The 14,882-nt window shown below is 41.0% G+C and overlaps 1 protein-coding gene and 1 long non-coding RNA gene across 5 annotated transcripts in view; both read right to left on the reverse strand.

Moving 5' to 3' along the window:
• Positions 1-276: 276 nt before the first annotated feature.
• Positions 277-1,893, reverse strand: LOC117512790. The gene is made up of 3 exons (XR_004561383.1): positions 1,878-1,893; positions 1,611-1,612; positions 277-456 (listed from the first exon to the last, which is right to left on the reverse strand). It is a non-coding gene; the product is annotated as an uncharacterized LOC117512790 (long non-coding RNA).
• Positions 1,894-4,314: 2,421 nt separating this feature from the next.
• Positions 4,315-14,882, reverse strand: part of si:dkey-70p6.1 (uncharacterized protein LOC570575 homolog) — a 40,729-nt gene continuing 30,161 nt past the window's right edge. Inside the window, exons 3-8 of one of the 4 annotated variants that reach the window (XM_034173008.1) lie at positions 13,636-13,714; positions 13,437-13,557; positions 12,162-12,628; positions 7,135-7,272; positions 4,708-5,818; positions 4,315-4,616 (exon numbers count right to left, since the gene is read on the reverse strand). In XM_034173008.1, coding sequence (XP_034028899.1) covers positions 5,285-5,818; positions 7,135-7,272; positions 12,162-12,628; positions 13,437-13,557; positions 13,636-13,644 — 1,269 coding nt within the window. In that variant the 5' untranslated portion in view covers positions 13,645-13,714 and the 3' untranslated portion in view covers positions 4,315-4,616; positions 4,708-5,284. Of the gene's footprint in view, positions 4,617-4,707; positions 5,819-7,134; positions 7,273-12,161; positions 12,713-13,436; positions 13,558-13,635; positions 13,715-14,882 lie in introns of all 4 variants that reach the window. The other 3 variants (XM_034173005.1, XM_034173006.1, XM_034173007.1) reach the window with 3 other exon arrangements.

A 14,882-nucleotide genomic window follows, 5' to 3' on the forward strand; every position in this document is an offset into this window, starting at 1 on the left:
TATAAAACATTACAATCTTTTGCACTTTAGCACTTATAATTACACGCTTTGAGTACAAGACCCTGTAGTCTGAACAGCAAACACACAACAGTAGCTGCCACATGTCACTTAGCTGGGCTTTCCAACAACACACCGGAGCTTCATGGCTTCAAAGAAACAACAAACAGAAAACACTGGAATTTACATTGCAGCTGCTTTGCAGTTTGTGTCACATATTCATTCCAAAACACAGTTAGAAACGTAATAGAAAAAGGATAGATTTATTGACACTGATGATATATTTATTATTCTTTATGTTTTTGTAATGTACATACACATTGCATCAACATACAATATAATCACATTGGTCGCCGGGGAGATTTGGTGTGATAGTCAGGGTGATGCTGAGCTCACCGCATCATTTGCTTCACATTTTTCTGATCTATTTTTAACACTGATAACAGAGGGAGAGGAGTTCTGCAGGTGACGCCCAGGTGGGTTCTTGTAGGACCACTCTGTTGATGCACGGGGCCACAAATATAAGTGAGGGGTCGTTTAAGATCCCAGCAGTTCTGTTGTGGTTTTTCAATCTGTACTGTAGCCTGCAGATGCTGGAGGAAAGAACTATAACCCTCCTCACCGCAACACAGTCCCACTGAGCCAAAGACACTGTGAACAGGACTCGCTTTGTGCTCTACAGAGGAATAAAGCAACACACTAAAAAATAAATAAAAAATTAACAACCGACAACAATAGAAAAAAATAAAACATTCATATAGGTATCACATAACAGTGCTTCATTTTTTTTGTTTTTTAACTTGTGTTTTTTTATAGCATGCAATTTGTAGCAGGCAAAGTGCAGAAATGGCATCAACAAAGTAAAACACTTCATTTACAGACGGCAGTGGAGACAGTGTTCAGTCCATGTGAGATGAAACTGCAGCGATCTGGTCGCCTTTTTCCAGATGAAAAATGGTCAGAAATTAGTTGAAGCTTTTTGGAGGAATGCAAAATGTGTGCAATTTTTTGTTAGAATACTCTCACATTTGTTAATCTTAGTCCCTGAGCTTCCAAGTATTTTGATTATTAGTAATTCATTCATTTAAATAATTTCAATTTCATCCTTGAATCACATCTTGACTGACTACAGGGAAGACGTGTTCACGATAGACTAAGTGCTACCAAAAGATTTCATGCATCACTATATCATTTCCCAACATGAGACTAAATAGACGACTATATTTTTACCCGCTAGAATTAAAGGGGCACTGGTATTTGTCAACTTGTGCTCTATTTTTAGATATTTTTAGGTTCATGTTTTCACTCAGGACTAAAATTATTTTAATTGGTCCAGAATTGATTTAGAATGCAAACATACGAGGTCTGTCCATAAAGTAATGGTCCTTTTTATTTTTTTTAAAAAACTCTATGGATTTCATTCATATGTTTTTACATCAGACATGCTTGAACCCTCGTGCGCATGCGTGAGTTTTTCCACGCCTGTCAGTGACGTCATTCGCCTGTGAGCACACCTTGTGGAAGGAGTGGTCCCGCCCCTCGTCGGATTTTCATTGTCTGGAAATGGCGGAATGAAAAGGACTTTTTTTTCCACTTTTTTGCTCTGTATGCACCACTCTGCATTTAATCATTAGTGATTGATCTCTGCTCCCCTCCACAGCATGTCTTTTTCCTGGTTCTCTCCCTCAGCCCCAGCCAGTCCCAGCAGAAGACTGCCCCTCCCTGAGCCTGGTTCTGCTGGAGGATTCTTCCTGTTAAAAGGGAGTTTTTCCTTCCCACTGTAGCCAAGTGCTTGCTCACAGGGGGTCGTTTTGACAGTTGGGGTTTTTCTGTAATTATTGTATGGCTTTGCCTTGCAATATGAAGAGCCTTGGGGCAACTGTTTGTTGTGATTTGGCACTATATAAATGAAATTGATTTTGATTTGAATTCCATCAGAATTTTTTCAGAAGCTGTTAGAGACTGGCACCTGGAAACCATTCGAAAAATTTATCTGGTTTTTGGTGAAAATTTTACGGGCTTCACAGAGAATAAGGACTTTAACTACAGCTTTAAGGACCCCTTTAAGGATGTTCAGTGCGCCGTGCTCCGAGCTGCGACGTCGCAGCACAAACCACTGGATCATTTCTAAGCTGATGGCTCTGTGGATACGAGACCGTCATGTGCTCTTTCTCTGGTTATCACAAGAGCTGGACATCAGCCATTTTCCGGCAGATTTCACTTTTAACAAGAGATTTTGTCATGGAAAGCCGCGCGGAGGCTTCGCGCGTCACAACCGATTCGCTGATTCAGAGTGTTAGAGGACAAGTTGGGACATGTCCAGCTCTCCACAAGTTCTCTTATACTCACTCGACTGGTAAGCAATGAAAGCCGAGATAGGCATGTCCAAACTTGTCCTCTAACACTCCGAAACGGAGGTGTTACTTTGTCTCGCTTCATCAGCGAATCGGTCGTGACGCGCGAAGCCTCCGCACGGCTTTCCATGACAAAATCTCTTGTTAAAAGTGAAATCTGCCGGAAAATGGCTGATGTCCAGCTCTTGTGATAACCAGAGAAAGAGCACACGACGGTCTCGTATCCACAGAGCCATCAGCTTAGAAATGATCCAGTGGTTTGTACCACGATGTCGCAGCTCGGAGCGCGGCGCACTGAGCGTCCTTAAAGGGGTCCTTAAAGCTGTAGTTAAAGTCCTTATTCTCTGTGAAGCCCGTAAAATTTTCACCAAAAGCCAGATAAATTTTTCGAATGGTTTCCAGGTGCCAGTCTCTAACAGCTTCTGAAAAAATTCTGATGGAAAAAAAGTCCTTTTCATTCTGCCATTTCCAAACAATGAAAATCCAACGAAGGGGAGGGACCACTCCTTCCACAAGGCGTGCTCACAGGCGAATGACGTCACCGACAGTCGTGGGAAAAACTCACGCATGCGCACGAGGGTTCAAGCATGTCTGACGTAAAAACATATGAATGAAATCCATATAGTTTATAAAAAAATAAAAAGGACCGTTACTTTATGGACACACCACGTATTTACAGGCTACACAGCTACATAATGTAACTGCATGGGGCAAGCTAAAAAAACAATAAACTTCATCTTTACATCCCCGAATAGGCAAAAGAAGAAGTGTCTGGTAGCACAGAGACAATCCATATGTAGATAACGTACCATGTTTATCTCACTAAATGTGAATAAAGTTTTTCAAAGGGCCAATTATATAGTTAACCATTAGAGTGTAACAATTAACTGATATCAATCAAAAATAGTTTTTATGACTACACTGATATACCAGCCCAGTCTCACGTTTTTTTCTCGTGCTCCCGTGACGAAATGAGTCAAATTTTCATGACGGAGCTTTTTTTTAACTCACTATTCCTAACCCTAATCCCACCCCCAACCCTAACCTTAACCATAACCTGATCTTACTCCTTCCCCCCACCCTAACCATAACTACCCTGACCCCCCGCGTCACTTTTAATTTTGTGCAGCCATCACGGATGAATTAGAATGAATTTGTGCTGCCGTGACGAAAATGAGGCGCTTTTCGTCACAATATCACGAACCAATAGATTAATGTATATTTCGTGCTGCTGAAGCACGACTTGCCGTGAGACCAGGTTGGATATACTGACATCTGAATCAATCCAAATGTATTATGAATCAATCAATAGTTCAATTTTAATATTATAAATTGGTTGAGTTAAGCTTGTTTTGCTGCTACTCCCGTGTTTTCAAACTCTTGAAAAAGTTAAATGCTCTCGCGAGACTGGTCTTAGGAATGTTTAACTTTGCAAGGTAAAAACTAAATGCATAAATGTTCCCGTTTAAACTTTACATTCAGATCACAATTTGTAAATACTATCTTATCTGTTCAGAATGGGAAAGTTACGCTCTGTTATTTATGCTAAGCTAGCAACAGTTGGCTTCTTTTGTGCTGCACATTCTGTTACTGTATGTGGTGCTGCCACCAGTGATGAACAGAGCCATCACAGCTGTCCTGCAACACAACAGATAAAAACCTGAAGAAGGTCTTTGTTTTTTTATGAAATACCTATTTGAAGGTCTGCTTAGCTTATTCTAATTTATCACGAAAAATGTCTACATTCAACATATAATTGCATCAGATTGCATCATATCACACTGAATCCAAGTAGGTTGGATAAAAAGAGAAACATTTTCAAGGAACCAAATGAGTCCAGCTGACCTGAGACAACCTGTCTGAATACCATGACCTGGAAAACTGAGAAGCTCCACAGACATCACATTGAATCTTTCCATAACAAAAAGTATTGTTCTTTAATCATATTGTAGCTCATATTGTATCATTTTATAAATGGGGAGATGCACACTCATAGTTAGCCGCTTACCTTAGCCTACTTCTGTTGTGGAGATGCTGCTCTGAATTAAGTCATTATAAGTAGATTGCCGATGAGGGGCTCATTTCTGTTCTAAGTTGTTGAATGAGGCCCTCAGTGACAACCAACGTTTTATGGCTCAGTTGAGAGTGGTGCCACTGAAAGGCCAGAGGGCTAAGGTAAGCAGCTAATGGTATCATAGATCGTTTCAAAAACTTCCTTTACATTTAATGAGGTAAACATACACGTTACCTCTGTAGGGGTCCTGCCTACGAGGGTAGGCTGAAAAGTTCTAAGGCTCCCCATGAAGGAGTAATGCATTAACTGCATTATAGTGAGCCTTAGAACTTTTCAGCCTACCCTCGTATGTAATCAGGCACATCTAATGATATTTTCACCTATTCAATGGCAACAAAAAGAAGATATGTTTGTTTTTAGCTTGGCCCATTGCCTTACATTAGTCATTTAGCACATGTTTGCATTTTAAACCAATACTGCACTCATTAAGTCATTGTTGTCGCAAGATAGACCCAAAATGTAAAATAAATAAATAATAGAGCCCAGGACAAAAAATGCCAGAGTTACCCTTTAAGGAAGAATTTCAGCTTTTTACTTCTTTGTGCTTTGCACATATGTCTCAGGAAAATAGAAATGCTACTTCTACTTACAGATTTCTCTGCAATGGTCTTGTGCTCATTTATTTTTCACTACCTTTGGATTCTTTATAAGGTTTATAGATTGGACTTTGTGTTCAGCCCAGGTCATAACAGATCGAAAAGCTTGCCGCGAGGCTCGAGGGGCCTGCGGCAGGTATGACGTTATGACTTGTGTGTAAACAGTATGTATAGGTGCATGACAGGAGCTTAGCGGTCACTCCTCATGGTGCCGGCTCTGCTCCTTCTGTTGGAAGGTTAGTGGTCACAGTGCAGCTGCTGCCTCAGAGCCCTGTCACATACATCTCCATGCCGTCATTGAAAGTGAAGATGGTGGTGGTGCTGGAGGTGGCGGAGCCCTGTTTTAAGTCTCCGATGCTCTCATAGAGGTTCTCCCCCGGCAGCAGCAGAGCTTTGGCCGGAAGGTGCTGCAGCTTGGGGTTCTGCTGTGTCGGTGGCGGCGGAGGGGGCTGCTGCTGCTGCAAAGGCTGCTGGGACTTCTTCCTCCTTGGCCGCAGGGTGGCACATGTGTTGGGCGGCCTCTCTTGCCGCCAGGCGCCTTCCATGTTCTCATAGGCTGGATCGCATTCTTCTGTCCCTATGGACTCATAGCAGTGGTCATCAAGGGGCCCTTCAATTGCTTTGCCCTCCTGAGGGGCCCAGGTCTGGGGTTTGACCACTACACTAAACCCCCCATCTCGATCTCGGTCCCGGTTACCACGCCCCAAGGTCCGGAAGCCAGGGTTGACTGGGGGAGACCCCGGCACGGCTCGTTTCTTCTTTCCTGGTTTACATACCTTTGAATACATCTCAGCCACCTGCAAACAAACAACATTACTGTGATTACTGACAACAAAGATTCTCCTTTTCTACTATTTTTATTATTATTTTTATTCTAATTAATCATTCAAGCTGTCTTTTGCAGAAAGACTTATGTCCATTCATACTGCCTGCCTGCTCCTGTGTTGAACGTAACATGATTTACCTTTGATGACTCAATATTTATTCATTCATTTATTGGTAGTTATTGTAAGGATCAGCTGGAAACATTATATACAATCAAATCATGACAAAATATGAAATTTCATGATGTATCACACTGCAATTTGAAGAACTGACACTGAAACAAAATCGATAGATTAAGGACCTTGGACCAGGATTTCTGTCAGCATCTGCTGGACCACCAGATGCCTAACTACCCTCTAGGGGTGACTTGCTTGATGGATGCTGCTGAGGACCTGTGCTTCAAATTGACTTAAATTTTTTGGGGACTTTTTATTTAGATCTGTTTTAGACTTTTTTATGTTCTCTTTTCTGCATTATATTTTGTTTTAACAAATTCTGTTATTGTTAGAATGGCCTTAACAGTGGGTCACCCCTCTCAGTCTGGTCTGCTTGAGGTTTCTTCCTTAAAAAAAAGGAAAAATGCCAGAGGGACTTTTTCCCTTAACATTGTCCTCTATATGCTTGCTCAGGGGGTGTGTTGGATTGTTAAGGTTAGACCTTACCCTTGTGGAGCAACATGAGCCAACCTTGTGCTCTGGCACTATATAAATACATTGAATTGAATTGAAGGAGCTACACCACTCCAAATATACAAGTACATATATTTAATATGTCAAGTTGAAGTCCATTGCCACACAGACATGAGACAAAGGAAAAGCCAAAATAAATTCAAACTTGTGCACCCACCAAAAATAAATTCAACCTTGTTGTTAAAGTTATTAATGGCGTACAATCATTCCACCCTGACAAAAGAACAATTCAAAGAAATCATTAAAAGCCCAAAATTACCACGATATGCACATTCATGATGAGTGTATATAAACGTCTGACCATAACTGTAGTCAGAACCACCATTACAGATGTGTACATTTAACTGCACATTTATATTATGGTGTGTAGCATGCACAGGGTACGCATCAGCCCTCTCATACTTTTTGTTTCATAATTTGTCACCCATCTGTATGGATATAATGTACACTACATGCATTTGATTTAACCCAGAAACTTTAATGAAATCTGTGATCTGCATCGTATATAGATTTGACTATAATAAAATGTGTCATGATAATTGGTCCAACATTGATACTCTTAATGAAGAAATTTAAAAGGGGTCTTAATCCAGGCTCACCGCAGCAGCAGATGGTTGTATGTTCTCCACTGTGTGAGCACCCAAAGGGCCCAGGGCTTTGTTTTGGAGCATGATGATGTTATCATCCTCCGGAGGCTTCCAGATGTACTGCTCACCGTTACCCATAAACATCACTTCCTGTTAACAGAACAACAAAGTACACTTGGAGCGAAGGTGCTCACATGGTCAACATTTCCATGATCTCGGATTGCCGAATGATTAAAAGCTGCTGCTTCGAAATTGACCCTAAAGCGCTCATTAAAGACAAATTAAACACATTCATATGTTTGGCACCGCAAAGCCGGTGTTAGAAAAGCAGTCGATGGTTTTCATACAGCAGTGAATTGATTTTTCCTAGAAGGCGGGGCTCATCATTTGCAAACAGCCATGTGCTTATATTCTGGTTGAGTCAGTTTCAGTGTGTTGCGTCATCCACGAGAAAATCAGTGAACAGCCGCGGCAGCAGACTGCATACATGTGTAAGTCTGTGAACTGTGCGCATACTCACCTCAGGTCACAGCGCGAACTGTGACCCCAGTGACCTCAAACTGGACAGCAAATGGTCTCCCACTGTCACATAGAAGGGAGCGCACGGTGCTACAACCACAGAAAAAACAGACAGTCTGCCCACGCTCACACTGCTGCGAGCATACGGAGGAGGCGACACTGCTGAGAGCAGAAATACCCCCGAATATGCAGCAACTCCTCCTGACAAATAAAGACCGTCTGGGCTGGAAATACAGAAGTGCTACCTTGCACGGTGCAGCAGAACACATGGAAAAAAATGCAACATCAGCACAACTAGTCCTGAGTAGGGATGGGTATCCATAAGATTTTATCAACATCGATGCCATTATCGAATCCTTATCGATTCTCTTATCGATACCTCTTGTGAATTTTCTGTGTACTAAAAGAAGGCTTTACAGGTTTCCTATGTCAACAACATTTTATTAAGTCTTAAAATAAATAAATCTGAAATTGATCACTGGATCCTTAAACTCTGGACATAATAAACTCTACATGGTGGTTCCTTGATCTATGAACATAAATAGAAACAAACAAAATCTGTAGTTTTTGTCAAAAGCATTTCCTTTCAGACATTAATGGCATGAATGTCACCCCATACCTCTGAGCTGAGCTCAGCCAGCTGCACGTCAGCATCAATGTAATTCATAAAAAATACAGGACGTCTCATTTTGGGAGGAAAAAAACGTTTTGTTTGATTATAGTTCATTGTCTGTATTACAACATTTGGAAAGAGGTGTTATTTGATTTAAAGCAGCGATTCGCTTTGAAGTTATTAATTCCGGCCGGACTCTAACTTGATTCGGCAGAGAGCGGAGAAGCGTTTGGAGCTGTGCCAACGGAATGGAGGATGATTCTCGTTTCTTGTCTGCAACAAGACAAGAGTCCCAGTTAGTGACTTTAATCCACCCAAAAGTGACTCATGATTGACATCTTTAAATGGCTTTGAGAGGGGTTAAGAAGCGAACTTGCCACTTCTGAAAAGCATCGAAGCAGAGAACCAACGAAGCAGTGGATCGGTGCACTGCTTCATTGGTTCAAGTTTCAAAGCGAAGCAGCACTGCAGAAGTGGTTGATTACAAACCGACTGCAGGGTCTGCAATCAACGTAGAGAAATGATCATTTTCGAAAATAACCGGTTCTCGATATCCAAGCCTAATCCTTAGCTGATTCTCTGCAAATCTGAGACAAGATCTCAAACTAAGGCTGACAAACAAGATTATGTGTGAACATACTCAGGTGATAACAGAAGTGCAAGCGTTGACCTCACAGCTCATTAGCCAAAAACATTCATGTGCCATCAGTTTCCTTTTTTAGTCATCCAGTGGGACCAGAAGAACAGGTCCCCTGCATCAGTCAGACCTGTTCTCTTCACCTGGAATCAACACACGGCTAAAAGTTGTTTACCTGAAAGTGCTCATGTTCTGCAGACCTACCACAAAAATAAGAGAAGATAAACTACTGATCCCACAGCGGGTAAAATCACTTGTTGCAGCAGCAAGCGTTGTACAGTAGTAAAGAAAAGAAAAATACTTACATTAAAGAAAGGTGACTAAAGTACATTGCAATGTTTGCTGGTGGGTGCATAAATACTGATGTGAAAAGATTATGTGAAAAATAAAATATAAATGAGTATATATATGTATAAGTATGTATAGCTATGGTCAAATTATTGCACAGGATGAATTGCACAGTTGTGCATGTAATAAAGCACAAAAGGTGGAGGAAGACGTAGTTAATAGTGCACAATGCACAAATAGTACACAAATAATGTGTGCTCGTCCTGAATAGCAGCAAAAACACAAGGTCAACAGCATTTTCTAGCTTTCACACAAAGAGCTGCCGTAGTGTTGCAACAGCTCATAAATAAACACTAAAGAAAAAAAATGAATAAATAAATCCAGACTGTGGCTACATAAAATGTCAACAGTTTCAGTCAATCTGATAAACTAGTGCAGTAATTAATGCTTTCACTACCAATTCATCTGTTGATTATTATAATATAAATAATAATATAATAAATATATAATAAATAAATAATTAATTGTTTTGTCTATAAAAAGAAATATTTAATATGTCTAATAATTTTTTGGTTGATAAGATGACAGAAAACAATCACTCCATCAGAGTTCCCCAGTGTCCAAGATGATAGATTAGAATTATTTGTGTTGCCACACCAACAGTCTAAAATACAAATATATTAAATGTATATGTTTTTTCCACAACTTAAAAAAGAATAAAGGACTAATTTGTCATATCTGTGAAGGTGGAACCAGTTTAGTTTAGTTTAGTTTACATCTGGTAGGCTAATGGTTGGCATTTTTATTTGACCTTTATGTTAAATGAATGAACATATGATACTAATAAAATAATATCAAAAAATATATGTTATATATGTTATTGTTATGAAATTCTTTTAATTTTATTGATTTGAACTGATTAACTGAGTGATCATATCAGAGCTACTGTCAGTTTTAAATGGTGATTTTAAAAAACACCCCATCAACTTTAGATATTTTTGTTGATTTATGACATCAACATTTTTTAAAGTAAAGCCTCCTTGCTCAATAAATTTTCCAGACATGATGCACATAAATCATTCCAACAGAATCTAAATTAAATTGAACTATTAAACACAAAATATTGAATTGCACAAATACTCTCCCTCTCAAACTCACAAACTTGTTTGTGCACCTTTAGCAGCAATAAGTGCCTTTATTCAGTTTTGCACATCTGAATAGTGAATAGAAAAACTGTGTGAATTCTGTGTGTGGGAATTGCAAGTCAGCAGTTGTTTTGCCCCCCCAGCTCCTGCTACAAATCGTCAGCAGGATTGAGATGTGAAATCTGAAATCTGATGTGGAAATTCCAGGAAATTCATACAGTTGTTATTTTCTGTTATTTTTTGCGTGTTCTCTTGCTATACAAATAAATTTTCTCCCACAACTCGGCTTTCTTGCAGGCTGTATCAGCTTTTATTCATTATTTTCATGTCATTTTTCTGCATTCATGATTCCTTCTGTCCTAACAAGTTTCCCAGGACCTGCAAGAGAGAGAAGCATCACCGCAGCATGATGCTACATACCACCAAGCTCCACGTGTGTGTGTGTGTGTGTGTGTGTGTGTGTGTGTGTGTGTGTGTGTGTGTGTGTGTGTGTGTGTGTGTGTGTGTGTGTGTGTGTGTGTGTGTGTGTGTGTGTGTGTTAGATGTTGAAGATGTTCAGTGTTTGACCTGTGCCAAAACAGGACATTTAATCTTACACTCAGTCTTAGTGTTATTAGCTCATTTTCACACTTTTTTTAATCAGCTGATGTAAGTGTATTCTACATGCCTTCTGACAAACCTGAACCTTGATTTTATTATATTGGTGAGAGGTAGGAGTGGGTGACCCCTCCTACCGAGAGGCAGACTGCTATTGGCTAGTGACTAAACAATTGCTTTAATTAGTACCTATTGTCCTCTAGTTAGCACCCTCCTAATGACAGGGTAGCTGTCCCTCCTAACGATGCGACTGACGCCTCTCCTGACGGCTCTCCTGACGAGTCTCCTGATGACGTGAATGACTCATTACCATGAACAAAAGACTGAAACTGCTTTGACCTGAGTACCCCATTGTAAACAGGGGACAAAGCGTGTCTCAGACCCCCCTCCCTGGTTAAGGCTGGGTTTCAACTGTTTCACATACAATGCCTCCTTCACCCCTCTCTCAAACCATTTCTTCTCTCTGGCCAGAGAGAAGAAAGAGGTCTGGTTAGGTTTAAAACTCCAGCTTTTGTGGCTTCTGTTTGTTCTTCTCTACAAGGGTCAAGAGACAGGAGTCAGACTACCAGAGCAAGAATTTTAGCTGAGGAAGCTTCTGCGATTTGAAGCAAAACGTCCTTTCGTCAAGCAACCCAGTCCAGTCGAAGATTCAAGCTTTTCTACTATGGAAACCACCTGGACAACTGAGAACCTTCACAGAAACATTATTTTACTTTGTCTTTTATTTGTTTTATTGCTTGTAATTTTATTATTATTTCTAATTTATTTATTTTATGATTGGGGGTAACTTGGTGCACAATTTTTAATTATGGACAGCTGCGGTCATTTTACACGTGCTTTAGAAATAAAGGTTGAGATGAGTTATGTTTTCTTTGAGCCTAGTCATTCTCACTCAAAGATTACAGATGTGCCTTGTCCTTTTATTAATGATTAATTTAATTGAAATCTCAGAGAAATTTTTGTGACTTGGAAACGTCCTTGTTTCTATTCTACTGGCTTCATGTTGTAAGATTTGCTGAAACACTAACCCATTAATTTGAAGAACGGCTGTAAAAGTGATGATTTGCTGGAGTTGCTTGATTTTATATTTGTATTTCCAGAAATTACTGTTTACTTACTGTTTTTACTGTTTTTTTGTTTGTTTTTTGCTTTTGATTTGATGCCATTAAGCAACAAAAATGTCTCAATTTCCAAAGCGGTGGTTACGTTTTATGGCACTGTAACGCTTGGCTCTACCAACCTTTGGGAACGACGGCACGTTGAAGGCTTCAATATTTCTGCGGGGCAACTTTGTGCTGTGAGGATGTGGTGGAGGAGGAGCGGGATGCGATGGCGGCGCATGTCTCTGCGGGGGCACCGGGGGCTCCCCCATATCCGTGCCGCTGTCCCTCTTTTGTGGTGCTTTGTCGGCCTTCCTCAGCTTCCTGACACAGGCATACTCTGCAGTCTCCGGAGGGTGCAGGGGAGTCATGACTTGGGCCTCAGATTCTGGTAGCCCTCCTTCCTCTCCATCACCATCTGGGTCTGGGGGTGCCGGGGTGTTGGCAGGTACAGCAGGAGGTGCCGGAGTGTCCGTCTGGCCAGCCCTGCCTACCATGGCGTAGAGGGCATCATCAGTACGTGAAGTGGAGGGCCGTCGGCCCACTTCAGAATAAGTGTGCTCTCCATCCTCTCCAGTCCCAGAGGGAATCTGGGGAAGCTGCCTGCCTTGAGAACGAAGGTCAGAGTTAGACCAGCGGCTGGGCAGCAGCAGAAGGTCCATGCTGGTTGCACGTTTCTTTTTAGATGCCTCTGCAAGGCACATAGAGGCCGCTATTACTATCCATGCCGCCAACGTAAGCCAATGTGTGCCATAAAACAGAATTCACATACGTTAATCCTCACGTACTGGATGGATCATGAACATGAATAAATCTCTCCCTGGAAAGAGCAGGAGAAAAGCTGGAGCTGACAGTAAACTGGGAACTGATGGAGATCTTTGAGAGTTTGGCTTTATTCCACTGCAGTGGAAGCACGACAAATATGAAGCAGGACATATGCTTAGATCATTTTTCTTCCAAACTGTCTCAGCCTGCTGTCACAGTGCCCACAAACACAGTTCCCACTTCACTGTCAGCGACGGAGCTCCAGGATTTCTCTTTGAGAGACACATGTTCCAATATCAAGATGGAACAGTCCAGTGAAATAAGGCTGAGGTATAAATGTCACGTGAATCCCGTTTTATGGCAAATATCCCCTTCAGATATTTCCTCATATCTTTGTATTTACGAGTCGAATAAGGCCAGATGAGCTACTGAGCAGAGACCAAACTCGTCTTTGCAGATGGTAAATTTGGCAGTAATTATTGAAAATGATGGCAAATCAAAGTATAATACAATTCAATTTGTTTGGGGATAATGTTTCAGGTTGTATATTTGCTGCTTCCACTGTAGCTCCAAATATTATTAATATTATTTTTTTAATTATTATTATTATTTTTAAGATTTTCATGCTTTCAAATAAATTGAAAGATTACATGCTCCTCCTGTGGTTGAGATAAATTCCCAACCCCTCTGGCTCAGAAAACTCCCCAGAATCCCTTTGGATGATGCCACAAAATGCTTTGTCATCCTGCTACAACAACGGCTGTTTGGATCCTGAAAAGATGACATTTTGCAGAATCAAGGTTGTCACCTGAAGATCACTGAGAATTTGCATGTAAAGGCTGCACTCACTTTTGCCATTGCAGGTCATCTTGTTCATCTCAGTGTCTGATTTACTGATGGAGCGCAGTTTGGACTGCCTGAGTATACCCTAACAACGCACAAACACAGACGGTTACACATTCATTAAGCGTGCATGAGTGTTGTGTGCATATTTCTCCCAAATGAATTGAGTTGCTTTAGCTACCTGTGCAGAAATAGTGGAGCAGATAACTGTAACAATTGTTCATTTCTGACAACAAGCACCAAATTTGGTGCTTGTTTTCATCATATCGAAAACTACAGCACATTGTCTGATCACAAAGATTACAAAAAGGTGTAGTTTGGACTATCTGTGACTGAATGTTACGGAGTTATGGGGTAAAAACAGCAAGAATGGTGACGAAGATGAATTTCATTTTGTGCAGGGGTCAAAAGTTAAATTTGCTATAATTTTGGTAAAAAGTGATGCAAATTATTGGTTGAATTAATAGGGTTTTAAAAAGCAATAGTTTGCACCATGTGCCATGCTTAGTTATCATGTTACTGGGTAACATACACTCAACAAAAATATAAACGCAACACTTTTGGTTTTGCTCCTATTTTGTATGAGATGAACTCAAAGATCTAAAACTTTTTCCACATACACAATATCACCATTTCCCTCAAATATTGTTCACAAACCAGTCTAAATCTGTGATAGTGAGCACTTCTTTGCTGAGATAATCCATCCCACCTCACAGGTGTGCCATATCAAGATGCTGATTAGACACCATGATTAGTGCACAGGTGTGCCTTAGACTGTCCACAATAAAAGGCCACTCTGAAAGGTGCAGTTTTATCACACAGCACAATGCCACAGATGTCGCAAGATTTGAGGGAGCGTGCAATTGGCATGCTGACAGCAGGAATGTCAACCAGAGCTGTTGCTTGTGTATTGAATGTTCATTTCTCTACCATAAGCCGTCTTCAAAGGCGTTTCAGAGAATTTGGCAGTACATCCAACCAGCCTCACAACCGCAGACCACGTGTAACCACACCAGTCCAGGACCTCCACATCCAGCATGTTCACCTCCAAGATCGTCTGAGACCAGCCACTCGGACAGCTGCTGAAACAATCGGTTTGCATAACCAAAGAATTTCTGCACAAACTGTCAGAAACCATCTCAGGGAAGCTCATCTGCATGCTCGTTGTCCTCATCGGGGTCTCGACCTGACTCCAGTTCGTAGTCGTAACCGACTTGAGTGGGCAAATGCTCACATTCGCTGGCGTTTGGCAC

Source organism: Thalassophryne amazonica, chromosome 6 (genome assembly GCF_902500255.1).
Source record: "Thalassophryne amazonica chromosome 6, fThaAma1.1, whole genome shotgun sequence".
In the NCBI taxonomy this organism is placed as follows: Eukaryota; Metazoa; Chordata; class Actinopteri; order Batrachoidiformes; family Batrachoididae; genus Thalassophryne; species Thalassophryne amazonica.